This window comes from Triturus cristatus, chromosome 2_2 (genome assembly GCF_964204655.1).
Source record: "Triturus cristatus chromosome 2_2, aTriCri1.1, whole genome shotgun sequence".
In the NCBI taxonomy this organism is placed as follows: domain Eukaryota; kingdom Metazoa; phylum Chordata; class Amphibia; order Caudata; family Salamandridae; genus Triturus; species Triturus cristatus.
The window spans coordinates 150,995,954-151,013,095 of record NC_140582.1 but is presented as its reverse complement, the minus strand read 5'-3'; the positions used below and the strand labels follow the sequence as shown (position 1 = coordinate 151,013,095).

The 17,142-nt window shown below is 40.9% G+C and overlaps 1 protein-coding gene across 4 annotated transcripts in view; it reads right to left on the bottom strand.

Moving 5' to 3' along the window:
• Positions 1-17,142, bottom strand: part of LOC146861982 (phospholipid-transporting ATPase ABCA1-like) — a 3,104,259-nt gene that overhangs the window by 519,355 nt on the left and 2,567,762 nt on the right. For all 4 annotated transcript variants that reach the window (XM_085641135.1, XM_085641137.1, XM_085641136.1 and 1 more), the window contains exon 45: positions 13,823-13,964. In XM_085641135.1, coding sequence (XP_085497261.1) covers positions 13,823-13,964 — 142 coding nt within the window. The remainder of the gene's footprint in view (positions 1-13,822; positions 13,965-17,142) is intronic.

Genomic DNA, 17,142 nt, shown 5'->3' with positions numbered 1-17,142 from the left:
ATTGTGCCAGAAGTGGTTGAGGAGGACGAAGAATCAGAAATCCTGAGAGTTACCTTGTCCGATATAGGAGAAGAAGCGGATGTTCAGGACACTCTGTATACAGATCACGAAGGAAAGGCGAAAGATGATGAGATGCCAAACTGAATGAGATCAGAAAGCTGTTAATGGAAAGATAACAAAATACAGAAAAAGGCAAAAAAAACCTGGTAGGACCAAGTAGGTGCTTAGAGCCTTGGGTTAGACAAACTAGTTGTGAAGTAGAAGAGGCCAAGTCAAAAGACACTGTTCATTTTAACAAAATGGCAAACACAGATAGTAGAAAAGATAGCTGTATATTATACAGGATTACTAATGCTTCTGTGGAGCATACTTGCTCTTTTCATCTCATTTAAGGTTACTATAGGTACAATAGAAGGATATAGTGAAAACAAAACTAATATAGAAGAGAATCAAAGGGTAGTTCCGACTAGAATAGATAAAAACTATTTACACAAAGACAGGTCTATAACCGATTTTTCTAATAATGTGTTTTCGAAATTATTGTATGAATATGTAAAGACAATGGACGTAAAGGACTGCTACGTTTGTATACAGTTACCTGCCTCTGTATCGGAGGGAGTGACTTATCACCACCTTCCAGTAACTTATGGAATAACATTGGGAAACTTCGATTTCTGATCGCGATCGAATCGACCTGCCATTTTGTGCTCCACCGCCATTTTGTGTTGCCATCACTCAGGCAGCACGGCGAATAAAGTCTATTCTGCTTTTTCTGTAGCTTTGTGTTAAAAAACAGCCTTTCTGCCTCTATTTACAAAGCTGGTGTTAGGACTGGCCGAGTACACTAATCCCTGTCTGGTTTTCTAATCCCCGTCTCAACTATCTGTTGGTTCACACTATTCTTTTCTAACTTTATCTTATCGTCTGGCCTTCACTGTCTCCTGCTAGCATTCTCTCATTTCACAACTGTCCTCCAACACACACAAACGTATCTCGCCACCTGCAAGTTAGTTACCAATCTGTTAATGAATTAGATTGAGGGAAGGGTGACAAACATAGTTGGAGGAGAGGTTTCTTCAAGTCATCTGACACTTTGTTTTCCAATCTCTCCTATTCGTTCTGTCCTGTTTTCCAACTTTCCTCATTGGCTCTTTCTTGTATACTCTGGGTGTGTATTTGGTTAATGTATATGTTTCCATATAGTATTTAAGATTGTGCGCCACAGAGTGAAGTGGCAGTCTCCTGAGAACCTACTTTGTGTACTTCTGGGATAACTGTACTAGCTGCAGCTAAATAAATCTGATCTTCTAACGCCGACAGAGTGTCCCGTGTCTCTGTGTAGCTGAGCAGGAGAACTCCGGAGACGAGGGCGTACCCTGCGCCGCCAGGCCCAAAAGGTTCTAGTTCTTCAACTGGCACCCAACGTGGGGCGGCTTCAGTGGTACCGGTTCTGCCTGAAGGTCGTGAGGAACCCCGCAAGAAAATTCCGGAGGATTCGCGAGCCACATTAAGAGACCCCTGTATGTCGAAAGTGGTCCGAAGGTCTTTTGCAGCGCGGTTACTCCTTCCTGACGGCTACTAACGACCGCTGCCCTGACTGCCGCCCTGCTTAGGCCCTTCCTTTGATGATGTATGGTAAGGCGAGATGATAGACGGGCCTCTGTTAGTGTGAGAAGACGTCCTTAGTTAAGTATCTTCGTGGGTCGCGCCCACAATTTTTGTTCTTTGGTTTTCTTGGTATTTGTAGTCCTTAGATTCGACTATTGCAATAGCCGAAGCCGAGGGTAAGTGCATTTGTGCTGCGTAAACTGAGTTTTACCCCCTTGAAGTTTGTGAACAGTCCGGTGATATCACGAGATGCCTGGTCTGACTAAGTTTGGAAGAATTTGTTGCTTTGGTTGTAATAGGGATTCCCGACTTGAGGACTCTTGTCCGATTCCTTCGGTTGGAACTCCCACATATGAGCTCTATTCAAAACATGGAATTGGCCCCATTGCCTTTAACGAGACATGGACCCGATACACGAAGAAAGATGGTGTTCTAAAATGGCCAGAAAATGGTAGTTTTGATCCCGATGTGCTAGATAATTTAGAAGCAGTTTCATTCAAAAGAAAAGCCCAAGCCGGCAATGGTTGACTCTTTCCGCCTTTGGCGTAAGGAAGCCAAACAGAAAGAAATTAAGCAAGCAAAATGAGATAGAAAAGCACAGGGTATGACAATTATATAGGCAGTCCAACAGTTTAAAGACGATGAAATTGATAATGCAACTGAAATTTCAGAAAGACGGCATCATATGGTGATAGATAAATGCTATCCGTTGTTGCCTGTCTCCCCTTCTGATAATAAGAAAGATATAGAAGAAGATCCCCTAATGTCCCATTTATTAAGGTTGCCTCCGCCCTATGCAGAAAGTGCCAATGCACCTCAGCCGTTACAGCCTGTCCAGCCACCAGAGGTACCTCCGCCTGTTCCGGCTCTTCCGCATTTACCTCCTCCAGTATTACCGCCTCTGCCGGTTTTACCGTTAGCTTCCACTTCTTTTCCCTCATCTCCTGATCTTAGATCTCCTTTGCCTTCTGCTCCTCCTGCAATTATCGGTTCTTCTCCTGTCAGTTCTCCTAATACTTTGTCTCCAATTCTATGTCTAATTCTCCGTCTGTGCGTAAGCGTCTCACAGACACAGTCACTGGTATTCTATCTCCTTTCTTTGGAGCTTTAAATGTGTCTCCGGCTTTTGCTCGAAGACAGTCTCGTAGTCAGTTCCCAGATTTTGAAGAATGAGAAAAGTTGGACTCACTTGCACGTAAATGGATCAAAAAGGGTCCTCAATACAGTGTGCTTGATATTATGCCTACTTTCTCGCAATGGAATGCGCCTACGCAAAGATATGTTTTTAATGTAATGTGCGACACTCTCATTAAAGAATGGGAAGATGTGAGTTCAAGTCCGATCCCACAAGATCTGTTAGAGGTTTAGACCAATTTTGATAAAGGACTTATTGTGGGTTCTAAGGTTGAGAAAGCTGTAAGGACACTTATTTCTTATAGATGCTTATTGTTCTCTCAGGCTTTCCTTGATTCTGATCCGTCAGTTAAACTGACACTGAAAAATTATCCTATGAGAGAGGTTCCTCCAGTATGGAAGGAGGCGGTAGCGGGAGTAGGTGGCAATGCACCTATCCCTGCTCATTTTCAGCGTATATGGGTACATGTCCCTTGGAAGAGATCTGAAGTTTTGGCCCTTAAGCAGACTCTACCAGATCCTACTAAAAACCCTGCAGGTTATTATAAAGAATTATCACAGACAGTTGATGCTTGCATTATGAACTTAGCAGATATCGACATGCTAATGGGAAATGTAGTCCCACAGACAATATGGGCTAAGATTGGTAGAGAGGATTACGCTCAGGAATTAGGTGCTACTTGGGATGTTATAACTACTACAGATAGAGACCAAGTGGGTGGCGCAAAGCCTGACGCTTTGATCTCAGAACTCCCTGGTAGGATTATTACATTAATGAAAACTATGATGCCTGCATTGAGAGTTAATTGGGATAAACTAGCAGCATGCAAACAAAAGAAAGATGAAAGTGTCTCTGATTTCTTTACTCGTTTCGAGGAGACATTTATTGATAACAGTGGTCAAGATATTGCTACAGAGGGTGGACAGCGAATATTTGTGGACAAATTCGTATTCAATTTGCTTCTCGAGCTGTCACACAAATTAAAAGATTGTGAAAGTTCATGGGCTGTTTCTTCTTCTGCCCAGATATTGGCTACTGCGCAATATTATGAAAATAGAGATAAAGAAGAAAAAGAAAAGCAAGAGAAAAAGATGAAAGAATTAAAAACGAAGGTTCTCTTGCAACAAGCCTATCCTCCACGTTATGCTCAGCCTCAATTTCAACAGCCTCCGCAGTTTCAGAGGTTGTATCAAAAACCTGAGCCATACATTCCGCGACCTTTGTTAGGACCTAATCAATGTGCCTATAGTAAAGAGGAAGGTCATTTTAAGAATAGTTGTCCGGTTTTATTACAGCGCAATGGAGCATTATCTGCTCCACGATGTTGTGCTGGCCTCCAGTCAGCAAACAGAGGTAGAGGTCGGGGTGTGTTGACTCAAGAACAGCGTGCCCTTCCTTCTCCCAATTCCATGAATTACTTTGATCAGCAAAATGTCAGGTCTACTCAGTATTACAATGAAGACCATTAAATTAAAAACGGAAATGAAAGTCTTCATGCTAACTAGGACAACCATGGACAAAGTAAGGGAGTTGTGTCAATTCCAGTAGATCAGAATGGACCTTATGTTAACGTCACTACAATGGGTGTTTCAGAGCCATTTCTTCTAGATACTGGTGCGATGAGAAGTTCTATCATTCATTCGAAACTCCCTGGGGCACCTTTGTCTGGCTTAACGAATGTTTCTGTAGGATTTTCTGGCGCCCCTGTTCGCAATCCAGTTTCTTGCCCTTTGCCTATTTCAGTTGTTCCTTATGATTTGGAAGCTCCACTTCTGTTGACGAATGGTTGGGGTGAGAAACTGTTGGGTCTAGACCTATTGAAAAGAATGTATGCTACAATATATTGTTCTCCTTCTGGTGTACATCTTACTTTAGGACAGGAACTGATCTCTCCAATGTATTTGTCCAAAGATCAGTTTCCACCTGAATTACTTTCTCTTCCAGCAGCGCTTTGGGCCACGGGTCCGAACGATGTGGGTTGTCTTGAGATTCCACCTTACGTTGTCACTCTCAAGCCCAATGTTGAATTACCACGCATCCCGCAGTATAGAATTTCTACTGAAGGTGAAAAAGCACTTTTGGAAATCATTCATGATTTAATTCAGAAGGGTGTGGTTGAGGAAACAAGAGGTAACACATGCAATAGTCCTATTCTTCCTGTTCTTAAACGCACTGATCCTTCTCAGCCACCTGTATATCGTTTTGTAATTGATCTGCGGGAGGTAAACAAAATCGTTGTGCCACAATTTCCTGTTGTTCCAGATATCACTGCTCTGTTGACAATGATACCTTTCACAGCGACTTGGTTCTCTGTTATCGATCTAAAGAATGCCTTCTTTAGTATTCCTATTGCAGAAGAGAGTAGGTACATTTTTGGCTTCTCTCTTGGAGGCCGAAGCTTCCGGTTTAAGCACACACCTCAAGGCTATTGTGAAAGCTTTAAAATGTCATCTTGATACTTTTCATTTGCCGTCTGGTGCTGCTCTTATCCAGTACATGGACGACTTGTTAGTCGCCGCTGATTCAGAAGATATTTGCAAAAATGTCACTGTTACATTGTTACGCCATTTGTTTAATCTGAATCATAAGGTTTCACCTTCCAAATTACAATATGTTTGTCGAGAGGTTACCTATTTGGGTCATCTCCTATCAAAGGAGGGACGACGATTGACACCAGAACGAATTCAGGCGATTACGCAAATGTCTGTGCCATCTACACAAAGGGAGGTACGTGCCTTTCTGGGTATCACCTCTTATTGTAGACAGTGGATCCCTAACTTCTCTCTAATAGCCAATCCTTTGTTGGCACTCACTTTAAAGGATACGCCTCAGCCCCTTCCATGGACTGATGAGTGCCAAAAGAGTTTTACCGACTTACGTACCTCTCTGTGTTCTGCTCCTGTATTGGGTACTCCTGATTACAGTAAGCCTTTTACGCTCTATGTTCACAAGAGAGAAGGTTGTGCATTGTCAGTTTTAACACAACAATTTGGAGACAAACAGCGGCCATGTGCCTATTTGTCAGCTACGTTAGATCCTGTAGCTAAAGCATTGCCCAGTTGTCTCAAAGCGACAGCAGCAGCAGCAATTTCTATTCGACAGTCTGCTGGAATAGTGTTGGATAACACTCTCATTGTTATGGTACCATATGCAGTGGATACTTTGTTAAACAGAACAAAAACGCAGCATCTTACGAGTGCTCGTCTAACTAGATACGAGCTGACGCTTTTGTCTAGTCACATACATATTAAACATTGTAATACCCTGAATCCAGCTACTCTGTTGCCCCTTCCAGATGAGAAAAGTGTTGAGGAACAACATGATTGTTTCTTCCATACTGAGGAAGAGACAAAAGGAAGAATTGACTTGAAAGACACACCACTAGAGAATCCGGATGAAACTCTATGGGTAGATGGCTCTTGTTTTAAAAATGCCTAATGGAGATACAGTTTCAGCCTATGCTGTAACTACTTTACATACAGTTGTGGAAACTGCACGCATTAGACATAATTCAGCGCAAGCAGCAGAATTGAAAGCTTTAACGAGAGCCTGTGTATTGTCGAAAGGGAAGAGAGTGAACGTGTACACTGACAGCCAATATGCCTTCAGTGTAGCGTTCAACTTCGGGCGTCTCTGGAAGAAAAGGGGTTTTCTCACTTCACATGGCACCAAAATACAACATGGTCAGTTAGTGACTGATCTTCTTGAATCACTTGCCTTACCCACCTAAATAGCAATCGTGAAGTGTAGTGCACACAAAAAGATTACAGATGATGTTGGTCGAGGAAATGCATTTGCAGATGAAATAGCGAAAAAGACAGCGAGAGATGCAACAAGTCGAATGTATGTGGCAGGTCCTGCGAATTGGGTTAGAGAGAGGGGAATGTACGAGGATACAGTGGAAAGTGTAAAAGCGATTCAGAAAGAGGCTTCAGAGAGGGAGTTAAGCAAGTGGAAAGAAAGTACAGGAATGTTGGATGAGATGGGTTGTTGGGTGGAATTATCTGAACATCAACGTTGGCTGTCACCAGATGCCTATGTACTCCCAGTGGTTACTATGGCACATGGTCCAGCACACTTAAGTGCAAAAGGTATATGCAAACTTCTGGCTCCAGTGTGGAAAAATGAACAAATCCCAAAATGCGCAGACAATGTAGTGAAACATTGTATTGTTTGTTTAATGTACAATCCGTGAAAGGGAACCCCAACTCCAGCAGGTCATTTTGTTCCTCCGACATACCCATTTGAGGTGTTGCAGATCGATTATATTCATATGGAGCGATGCAACAACCTCAAATACGTTCTGGTGGTAGCATGCGCCTTTTCAAGATGGATAGAAGCATACCCTCTAAAGGATAACACAGCCTTATCCACAGCTAAAGTTCTACTAAAATAATTTTTCCCCAGGTTTGGTTTGCCGCGCATTGTCTGGAGTGACAATGGGAGCGAATTTGTTGGCCAAGTCATGCAGAAAGTTTGTGCAGGTCTTGGTATCAAGCAAAAGTTCCATGCGGCAAATCATCCACAGTCAGCAGGTTTAGTGGAATGTTACAATGGAACCTTGAAATTAAAACTAGCAAAGGTTCAAGCGAGTACTGGACTCAATTGGCCCGATGCTTTGCCATTAGCCTTGCTATCCACCAGAACTGCAGTACACTCTCGTTTGGGACTTAGCCCTTACGAAGTGGTTTTTGGACGCCCGGCTAATGTATGGGGAGTCCCTCGCCCTAAGAAATACTCAGACTTGCCATATCCAATGTTGATTGACTACCTGCATGATCTTACGACTAAATTGCGTGTTCTCTATCAACAGGTTCAGAGTGCTCTGCCGGAGGCCTCCACAGACCCAGGTCATTCCATCCGACCAGGTGACTGGGTGTGTACCAAAAACTTCCAAAGGACGAGGAATTTGGAACCCAGGTGGAGAGAGCCCCGAATGGTTTTGCTAACCACGAGAACAGCAGTTAAAGTCGAAGGAAAGAAAAATTGGATTCACGGTGTGTATTGTAAGAAAGTGCCTTTGCCTTTGCCCTACGATCAATGGGTACGCAGGGGTATTGGTGACTTTGAAAGTGAAAAGGTTCCACGATTCATGTTCTTTAGAGATGCACATCTGAATGGGACACTGTCTGAGAAAGAGGACGACGACATTCTTCAGGAAGCAATACCATCACATCGTCGCTTGGATACGACTAATCCACAAACATTGTTTCAAGATCAAAGCACTCCTGGGAAGGAACGATACAATTTGAGACCTAGACCAAAGAACACTTAAGATTTCTCTCTTGTGTAGTATTCTGTCCCGGTTGCAGGGTCACGGTAGGAGTCTGAATTGCGACCTGAGTAGTGGCAATAGGCCTGCAGGACTTGCAGTGTCATAGGACGACAGACAATCGTGATTGACTGATCAAGGAAGATTGCCGTGAGCATCCATTAGCAAGATGGAAACTACACTTGGAAAAAGAGAGAGAAAGGATAAAATGAAGAAAGAATCCTGTAAAATAATGTACAGTCGTTTCAGTATAACTTTATGTATTATTATATTATTGTGTATTGTTTTGGCATTTATAGGTTGGATTATTTATGCTCTGCAGCAAAAAGTTGTCTCTCCTTCTTCCTCTTCATCTTCTTCAACTGTCTCTCCACATCTCTTTCATACTCTTCCTCAACATGAACTCATTAGAAGAACTGAATATTATAACAATTCTTTCATCTAGCTGTTACATCAGCACCAGTTAGTGGTCAATACAACTGACTGTTGGGTGTGTGGACTCATGCCACATACCACGGAGAAAGGAATGCCGTATTTAGTTCTCCCGTTTTCTTATGAGGGTTCTGCTTGGGCTTATTTTGTCATCTTCTCCAATGCTTATCAAAGCAAATTCAGACGATCCATTAGTTCACATGTTAGTGATCCGTATTTTAGTCATAGTTCTTTGATTAAGGGAATGGTAGCTATGGTTAAAATCATGGAAAATAGTAAAATCTCCATTGATGAAAGAAAAGCGTACACTAACTGGAACGTCACCCGATATATGTCTAGTCTTAGTGATAAAGTTAAGAAAAGAAAGTCTTCACCAATTTGGACTATACCACATTAAGGCAATTTCTGCTTACAGATAAACGATCGCTCTTCTGACACCATACAAAGGAATAACTGCTCCCATACGTATGTTTATTCCTCTCAGAACTTGCCTCCTCTAGTGCCGTCTCAAGGCACCTATTTCATTTGCTAGAATAGGGCTTACACATGGTTACTAACGGGTTTCTCCGATACTTGTTATATAGCTTTCCTTCTTCCCCCTACTTACACTGCTTCCGCAAATCATCATCAAACCAGATACGGCAGAGGGATTATTGATTCGAAGGACACAGCAGGACAAGAGGGAGGAGATTTCCTTAAAGGATTTCTTCCCTTTTGGGGTCCAATGGCCAACAGCAGAAATATAAGGCAACTGGTCCGTGTCGTAGAGACCATAATAGACATTACTGTAGGAGCCTTAAGTAACATCACGGCAGAACTACAGGCGGACCGTCTTATGACATTACAAAATCGAGTTGCCTTAGATTTTGTTCTTGCAGATCGTGGTCGATTGTGCAAACTGATCGGGTCAAGTTGCTGTATTTTCATACCTAATGACGCTCCGACAGTATACCAAGCTATCTCCAAGTTGCACATAATCTCTGAGTCTATTCATCAGGACGAAGGAGATTGGTCTTTTACGGAGTGGGTTTGGGGACTACTGTCCAAATGGGGTTGGAAAGCATTGACATTTCTTGGAATAATTCTGACCATTATTTTCTCCTGTTGCCTTTGTATGCACTGTGGTCCCGCTATCTGTGACCTTTGTGCTACTATGTGCATCCCAAAACCCAAACCACAAGTAACAGAAAACATAAGAATGATGTTACAGAAACAGCTCGATGACCTCATGGCTATCGACATTGACTCAGATTAGCATGAGTCTATCTTGCCTGAGTTCTGGCAAAAGGAGGGTCTGAGGAACTTCGATTTCTGATCGCGATCGAATCGACCCGCCATTTTGTGCTCCACCGCCATTTTGTGTTGCCATCACTCAGGCAGCACGGCGAACAAAGTCTATTCTGCTTTTTCTGTAGCTTTCTGTTAAAAAACAGCCTTTCTGCCTCTATTTACAAAGCTGGTGTTAGGACTGGCCGAGTACACTAATCCCTGTCTGGTTTTCTAATCCCCGTCTCAACTATCTGTTGGTTCACACTATTCTTTTCTAACTTTATCTTATCGTCTGGCCTTCACTGTCTCCTGCTACCATTCTCTCGTTTCACAACTGTCCTCCAACACACACAAACGTATCTCACCACCTGCAAGTTAGTTACCAATCTGTTAATGAATTAGATTGAGGGAGGGGTGACAAACATAGTTGGAGGAGTGGTTTCTTCAAGTCATCTGACACTTTGTTTTCCAATCTCTCCTAGTGGTTCTGTCCTGTTTTCCAACTTTCCTCATTGGCTCTTTCTTGTATACTCTGGGTGTGTATTTGGTTAATGTATATGTTTCCATATAGTATTTAAGATTGTGCGCCACAGAGTGAAGTGGCAGTCTCCTGAGAACCTACTTTGTGTACTTCTGGGATAACTGTACTAGCTGCAGCTAAATAAATCTGATCTTCTAACGCCGACAGAGTGTCCTGTGTCTCTGTGTAGCTGAGCAGGAGAACTCCGGAGACTAGGGCGTACCCTGCGCCGCCAGGCCCAAAAGGTTCTGGTGCTTCAACATGCAGTGTAATAGCTAGTTTATTTTATCAAGCAGGGAAATTAGAGTATTATTTCTCAAATGTAGATAATATATTTTCACAAGTACCATCAATTAACAAGCTAAACAAGGTAAGACCTGCAAAGGTATTAGGTGAATTTTTCTCAGAGACTAAAGAAATAACATTAGAATATATAATTAAAAGCAATTTGACTTGCAGTTTAAAGAAAGAGGAAAATACATTTTTAGATATGGTTGAAGAAAGGAGACTGAAAATGCAAAGAAAGGCATCTGAAGGAAAAGTGGAGAAGACAGTCTGGGATGAAGAAATGGAAAATTACTTGAAAGGTGAAGATAGTCCAACTATGGCTTTAGATTGGCCTCAGAAAGGGAAATTGTGTATTAGAAGGAAACAAACTGCATATGAAAATTATTTTGTAGGTAATAGTGAGTGCCATGATACATACCGAATCATGGGTGGATGGGGATTTAAAGGTGGAAAAGATCCAGTTTTTCCTGGATTATAGTTCATTTGCGGGAGAAAGGCATATTATCGTTTGCCAGACCATTGGTATGGCACATGTTATGTAGGCCTGGTTTTCCCAAAGCTTTTTCATATGGATAGAGGAGAAGATGGTGTACATAGTTTAGGTAGTTATTTAGCATGAAGTAAGAGAGAATTTTGGACAGAAATTGTGGGAGACATCTTTGGAACATTGATACCAGCAGTGGGAATATCTCTGAATGCAAATAAAATGAGCAAACTTTCAACAGTAGTGGATCGCTTGTCAACAAGCACCGCTGGAGGATTTTTATTGGTGAACACTGAAATGGTTGCCATGCGTGCCATGGTAATGCAAAATCGACTTGCCCTTGATATATTATTGGCAAAAGAGGGTGGAGTCTGTGGAATGCTGAAAGTTCAACATTGTTGTACTTACATTCCAGATGAAAGTAAAGATTTGAAAATTTATATTAAAAACATAACTGAACTGCATGACGAAATTGCACCATTGGAGGTTGAAGGTGTTTGGGAAAAGATTGGAAAGAAAATATTAGCTAATAATGATTTCTTAGTGGACTTAGGTAGTACTTTTGTAGGTAAAATCTTATTTCCATTAACCTGTGTGATTTTCATAGTATTAATTATAAGATTAGGGTTTATCTGTTGTAAAGGGAATAAAAATCAGAAAAGGATAAAAATTGAAAATTTAAAGAGAAAAGGTAAGAAACAAGAGAGAGAATTTGAAGAAATAGAATTAGAGGAAGTTAAGGAGAGTATGTATAAGTCAGCGAAAAGAGAAGAGACAGGTGAAACTGAATTATGAATAAAATAAGAAATCACTTTGAAACTCCATAAAAGAAATACAAAATGTTGATGGTGTGGTGATATAATCAACAAAGGGGGGATTGATGGAGCAGGTAGTACAACATTTAGTATACCTCCCCCATTTCTGCATGTTCATACTAATTAGAATAATCTATTCATTGTAATAATATTAATGTGTTTGAGTGGTACCTAATCAACTTTACTAATGTATGAATTACATGTGGGATTTGCATTTGCATGGCTAAAATAACTTGTAAACTAATTGCGTACGCATACTAATACTAGAAAAATAGAATATTGCATGATATATGTTGCTTTTGTAATGTAATTGTAAGTTGCACCAGATGACATCATTGGGTGAATATAAACACTTTAAATGTCACCAATATGCTAGATAATTACATACACATAGGGGAATTAGTGAGGGTAAAACTTTTTATACGTTATTTCCATGTTTTAAATATTTTTTTGTGTTTGTTTCGCTTAAGTTGACCGATTGGGCCTAAGTGAAAATGGCTGCCCTACGGACATGACGAGGCAGCTACCATTCCACGAGGTTTCAGACCAAGTGCTCATGCTCCAGGCTTCTGAACAATTGGCCTCAATATGACCTACACAGCATGTTCTCAGACAAGGTCGTGACTAGACTAGGGCCAAGAACTTTAACACTGGACAAGTTTTATAAACCGGATGGATCATGTCTGACAGTGTGACATCATAGTCTATGGGAAACCGAAACGGATGATCTTAACCATCCAATCAGAAGTGCCTAAACTGACTTTTTGTTACATTTTGTCATTAATTTCATTATAAAAGTTGGTAGACTAAGCGAGTTAGGGGTAGCGGATTTTTCCTGTTTTCCTGACGTTATGCTGACGGAGAGGACGGTGACACTGCAGGACAGCTGTTACCCTGAATCTTTGACAAACTAAATTGCTGCCCACTATCCTGATGAACTGAGGACTCTTAGATTGATGGGCATTGATTGATGTGTACACGCTTATGGTCCAGACCCAATCTTTGGGACTGTAGCGTGCCGCATGACGACTTGATTGACTTAGAGGACGACTAATAGCCAGATTAGGTAAATATGGTGTTCTGTGATTTGATTAACGTTTTATTAAGAACTTGCATTGATTAGATAAACAATATTATTGATTAACAATCAAATGTGTTGGGTTATTTATTGAAATGAAATAGAATAAGATGTGAATATAAATGAAGGAGGATTAAAATCATTATTTCCAACTCAGCTAATTTGATCCATCGGCAAAGTGAAAGGAATATCTCAAGGTTCAGGATTAAGATGTGCTGGATAAAAAATATTTAGTGTATGTAAATAAATTTCTTTAGTTTATAAGGTATTGAAGTGTAAGTGTTGGTGTTGTGGGCCCCACCAATGAATGTGATGAGTGAACGCGTTAGTGTGATATTTGGTCTGTGATGAAGGGAGGATTTGAAATTCCACGCTGCATCAGCATGATTAAGGTAGTGAGTAATGATGTAGGTAAAATGGTTGTATAGCAAGGTTTCGTTTTGTAAGGTGAAGGCCTAGGGTTGAAATTTGTGATGTGCACCTGTTTTAAATAAAGCAATCTTTTTCATGCGCTAAAACAGCGAGTATGTGGTTAGTGCTGCTCCCCTTTACGCCAAGTACCTTTTCCTTATTCCCATGTTGGGTACACTTTTTAAGGTATAAGCTCAGCGCATGCATAATATTTTTTATCTGGTCTTGCGGCATTTGGAAGACAGATGCCTGGACTATACCAACCCATTCTATTACAGGACAACAGGAACATTGTATGGGAGAAATGCAGTCCTAAGTTCAAGTGATGAAGTTTCTGTAGAATAAACTGTCACACACAAACTGTAGAAAAAGGAATGCAGATCACAAGTTTTATTGAAATTAAATGTTTTTTTGGTTTGATATTAACTGGAACACTCAGAAGGAGACACAAAAATAAAACACATTTAAAAAAAAGTAAATCAATATTATGAAAGGAACTGTACAACCTACCTTCTGAACATCTTTCTCAGGGACTCCACGGAGCCGGGCGTAGAACTCTAAATGCTCTCGTCCATTGAGGAGGTCATCAATGGCATCAAATTGAGGACAATAGCCCATGTTCTGATGAACTTCTCTCATGTGAGTTAGAATGCTGTCAAAGCAAAGGATTTGTTAGCAACATGGCCATTAGACAGATGTCTGATATACGCTAGCAGAACACCAGTAGGTGTGAGAGCATCTCTCTTGTTAGTGTAAGTTATTTTAGGTAGTTTTGTCATGACACAAGAATGCATATTCCACTTTTTTAACATACATCTGCTTCTTGCACTTGTTGGAAAAGTGGAGATAGAGGTTATATACCTGGGGTCGGGATGCGTTTTTTAAATGCCTGCAAAATTTTAAATGTTTCCATTAGTGAATTTAATGACGCTTGCCAAGATTTCATTGGTGAACAACTTTGTCTAGTTTTTTTTCCTCAAGACACTGGTTTGAGCAAAAAATGTTTTATGACAAAACATTTTGTTTGTGAACCAGTCTTCTACTGGAATCTTACATCAAGTTTGAAAGTAATGTATACCTTTGCAACCAGTTTTCAAGAGAGATACCGGCAAGTGAATTTCACAAAGTTTTCTGTAGATTCTCCTAATTGTTACAAATATGTATGAAAAATGCATATTTTCCACAGTTTTAATAAGAAGAAAATCATGATTTTCTTAAAGACACGGAGGCTAATATTATGCACTATCTCCTTTATTGCCACCATAGACAGCAGCAACAAAGCATGCAAAATTACTATAGAACATTTGCAAACATTCTAGCACTCTCAGGAACATGCATCTAGCCACAGAACTTGCAGCTATCTTCCTTCTTTTCTTGCTGTGAATATCTCATAGTCCAAACTCAATATAACAGAATAAAAAGAAAACTTCAAAGGTAGCATCCCTGAACATGTTTTTAATATATGCAAGATTCTTCTCCAAACCCATCTTATTAAATTTGTCTTTCCTGGGAAACAAAATCAAACGTATCAATAGGGCTGGGCATACATTTTGGGAGGAGTAATATTAGCCTCCGTATCTTTAATAAAATTATGATTTTCTTACCATTAAAACTGTGGAAAATCAACAATTTATGGCAAGGCATGGAGGCCAATATTATGCATTTTCAAAGTTCATCCATTACTCCTTGCACAGCATTTTCCACAGGTTTAAAATTAAAACGTTTAAATGTAGAATCACATGACCTATCTGCTGCCTTCATAATGGTACTTAAACTGCTTCCAGTCAGAAAAGCTTTACTTGTAAGAGCCCCTCTTCCTGAATGTGCCCCAAAAACACTCACATCAATACCTGCCAACTTCATCTCTTTTTAACCCACCTTGCTAAAGTAGGTGAAGACACAGCTTTAAATGATTGCTTAAAACAAATTACCAACAGCAAATGTCCCTTTTCTCCCAACCTCACAGTCCTTTTCTGATACTCCCTCAAACATTGTTCCATATACAAAATATCATGCTCTACCAGTCTAGGATAAAAAAATCCATCATCCTAGACATAGTCTTTGTATGCTTCTGTATTTCAAAAGATACACCTTCAGGTCGAAAACTCCTAGAAGTCATCTCCGAAGCTCTTATATCAGAAACTCTCCTAAAAGACACCAAACAAAGTAAACTTGCCATCTGCCAAGATAACAACTTCAACAGTAACAACTCATTACCTCTCCATCTTTCAACTTCCTTCAACACCTTGTACACATCCTATAAAGAAGCATACTTTGCCTTAGGAGGATTCCCCAACCAAGCACTCTCAACAATCCTTTTTACTCAGTCATGTTGCTCTACAGGAGTCCCATTCACCAACTCATGACCTGCCAAAAATGCTGATCTCCTCAAATTCAACAAACTGTAAGCAAAGCCTTTCTTATACAGTCCTTTCAAATGATTCAAAACCTCCACTACAGGTGCTGAAACAGAATCCAAAGCCCTTGCCGCACACCAACTACTCCACATTTTCAAATCGGCCCTGTGCATTTTTGTTGTTCCTGGAGCCCAGGATTTCCTAATATGTTCCTACGCCTCCTCCGATAACCCAGATACTTGTCACAATCTCTCGAAATCAGCCAACCCACAAACATCAACTGACCTCCATCAAACAAGTCATGGCATTTCCCCGGAGCATCCACCAATAGCTGCTGCAAACATAGTAACAGCACCGGATCGTCTATCAACAGACTCATCACTTCTGGAAGCCACAGCTGTGACTGCCAAAAGGTCGTGATCAACACCAAATTCGCTCTCTCTCTCCTGACCTTTATTATTACTCTCTGAATCAATGAGAAGGGAGGAAATGCATACAACCTTCCTTACCTCCAATCTTGTAGAAAAGCATCCAATGCTTTGGCCTTTGGATCCAGTATCCAACTGTAGAAACTCTGTAACTGCGCATTCAACCTGCTTGCAAACAGATCCACCTCCAAAGGACCCTTTCTCCTGTTCAGGCTCATAAACACCTCACTGTTCATCTTCCAATTGCTTTTGTCCCTTAAATTCCTTGACTTCCATTGTGCCTCTACATTGGACTTTCCTGGAATATGCTCTGTCTGTACCACAGTCTCCCTATCCAAACGGAAACTCCCAAATTCCTTTGCCATCTCTGCTAACACCCTCGACCAAGGACCCCCCATCTTGTTGACTGACCGGACTGTTGACACATTGCCCATTTTCAACAGAACACTTTCCTCCACAAAACTCCTCTCTGTGAAAGACCCTGCCAGCAACTCCAGGTAATAGATATGCATCTCTCCCTCCATGAGTGGCCATCATCCTCCCTTTACAGTGATTAGCATCTTGCTCGATAACTATCTCTGGGACCGCCCCAAAAATTGCCGTTCATTTCAATGTTTCCATATATATTACGCAGCAGTTAACCTCCCACATAGAGTCCTGATTCATCCTTCTCTTTTGCGAGTACTTCGCATGCATGTGTAAATAAAACCCATTCATCTTTTGAAGTGCCCTGTAATGAAGGGTTGCTGGAAAGCTTGCCTGAATAGTAACTGACAGGAGTCCAAACAACCTTGCTATCTGCTGCAAAGAAACCATTATGCTTGCTTCACTCTCTTCAATTCTTTGCAAATTTCCATCACTTTCTTCATAGGTAACTTCAACTCTCCCTCTAAGGTCTATGTCTGAAAACGTAGAAAATGTATCTCCTGCGCTAGCATCAAGTAACACTTCTGCCTGTTTACTACAAATCCTAAATTCTCCACTATTCACACAGCCAACTCTGTCTTCTCCAATTCTATCTCTCTCTTCTCTGACATAATCAACA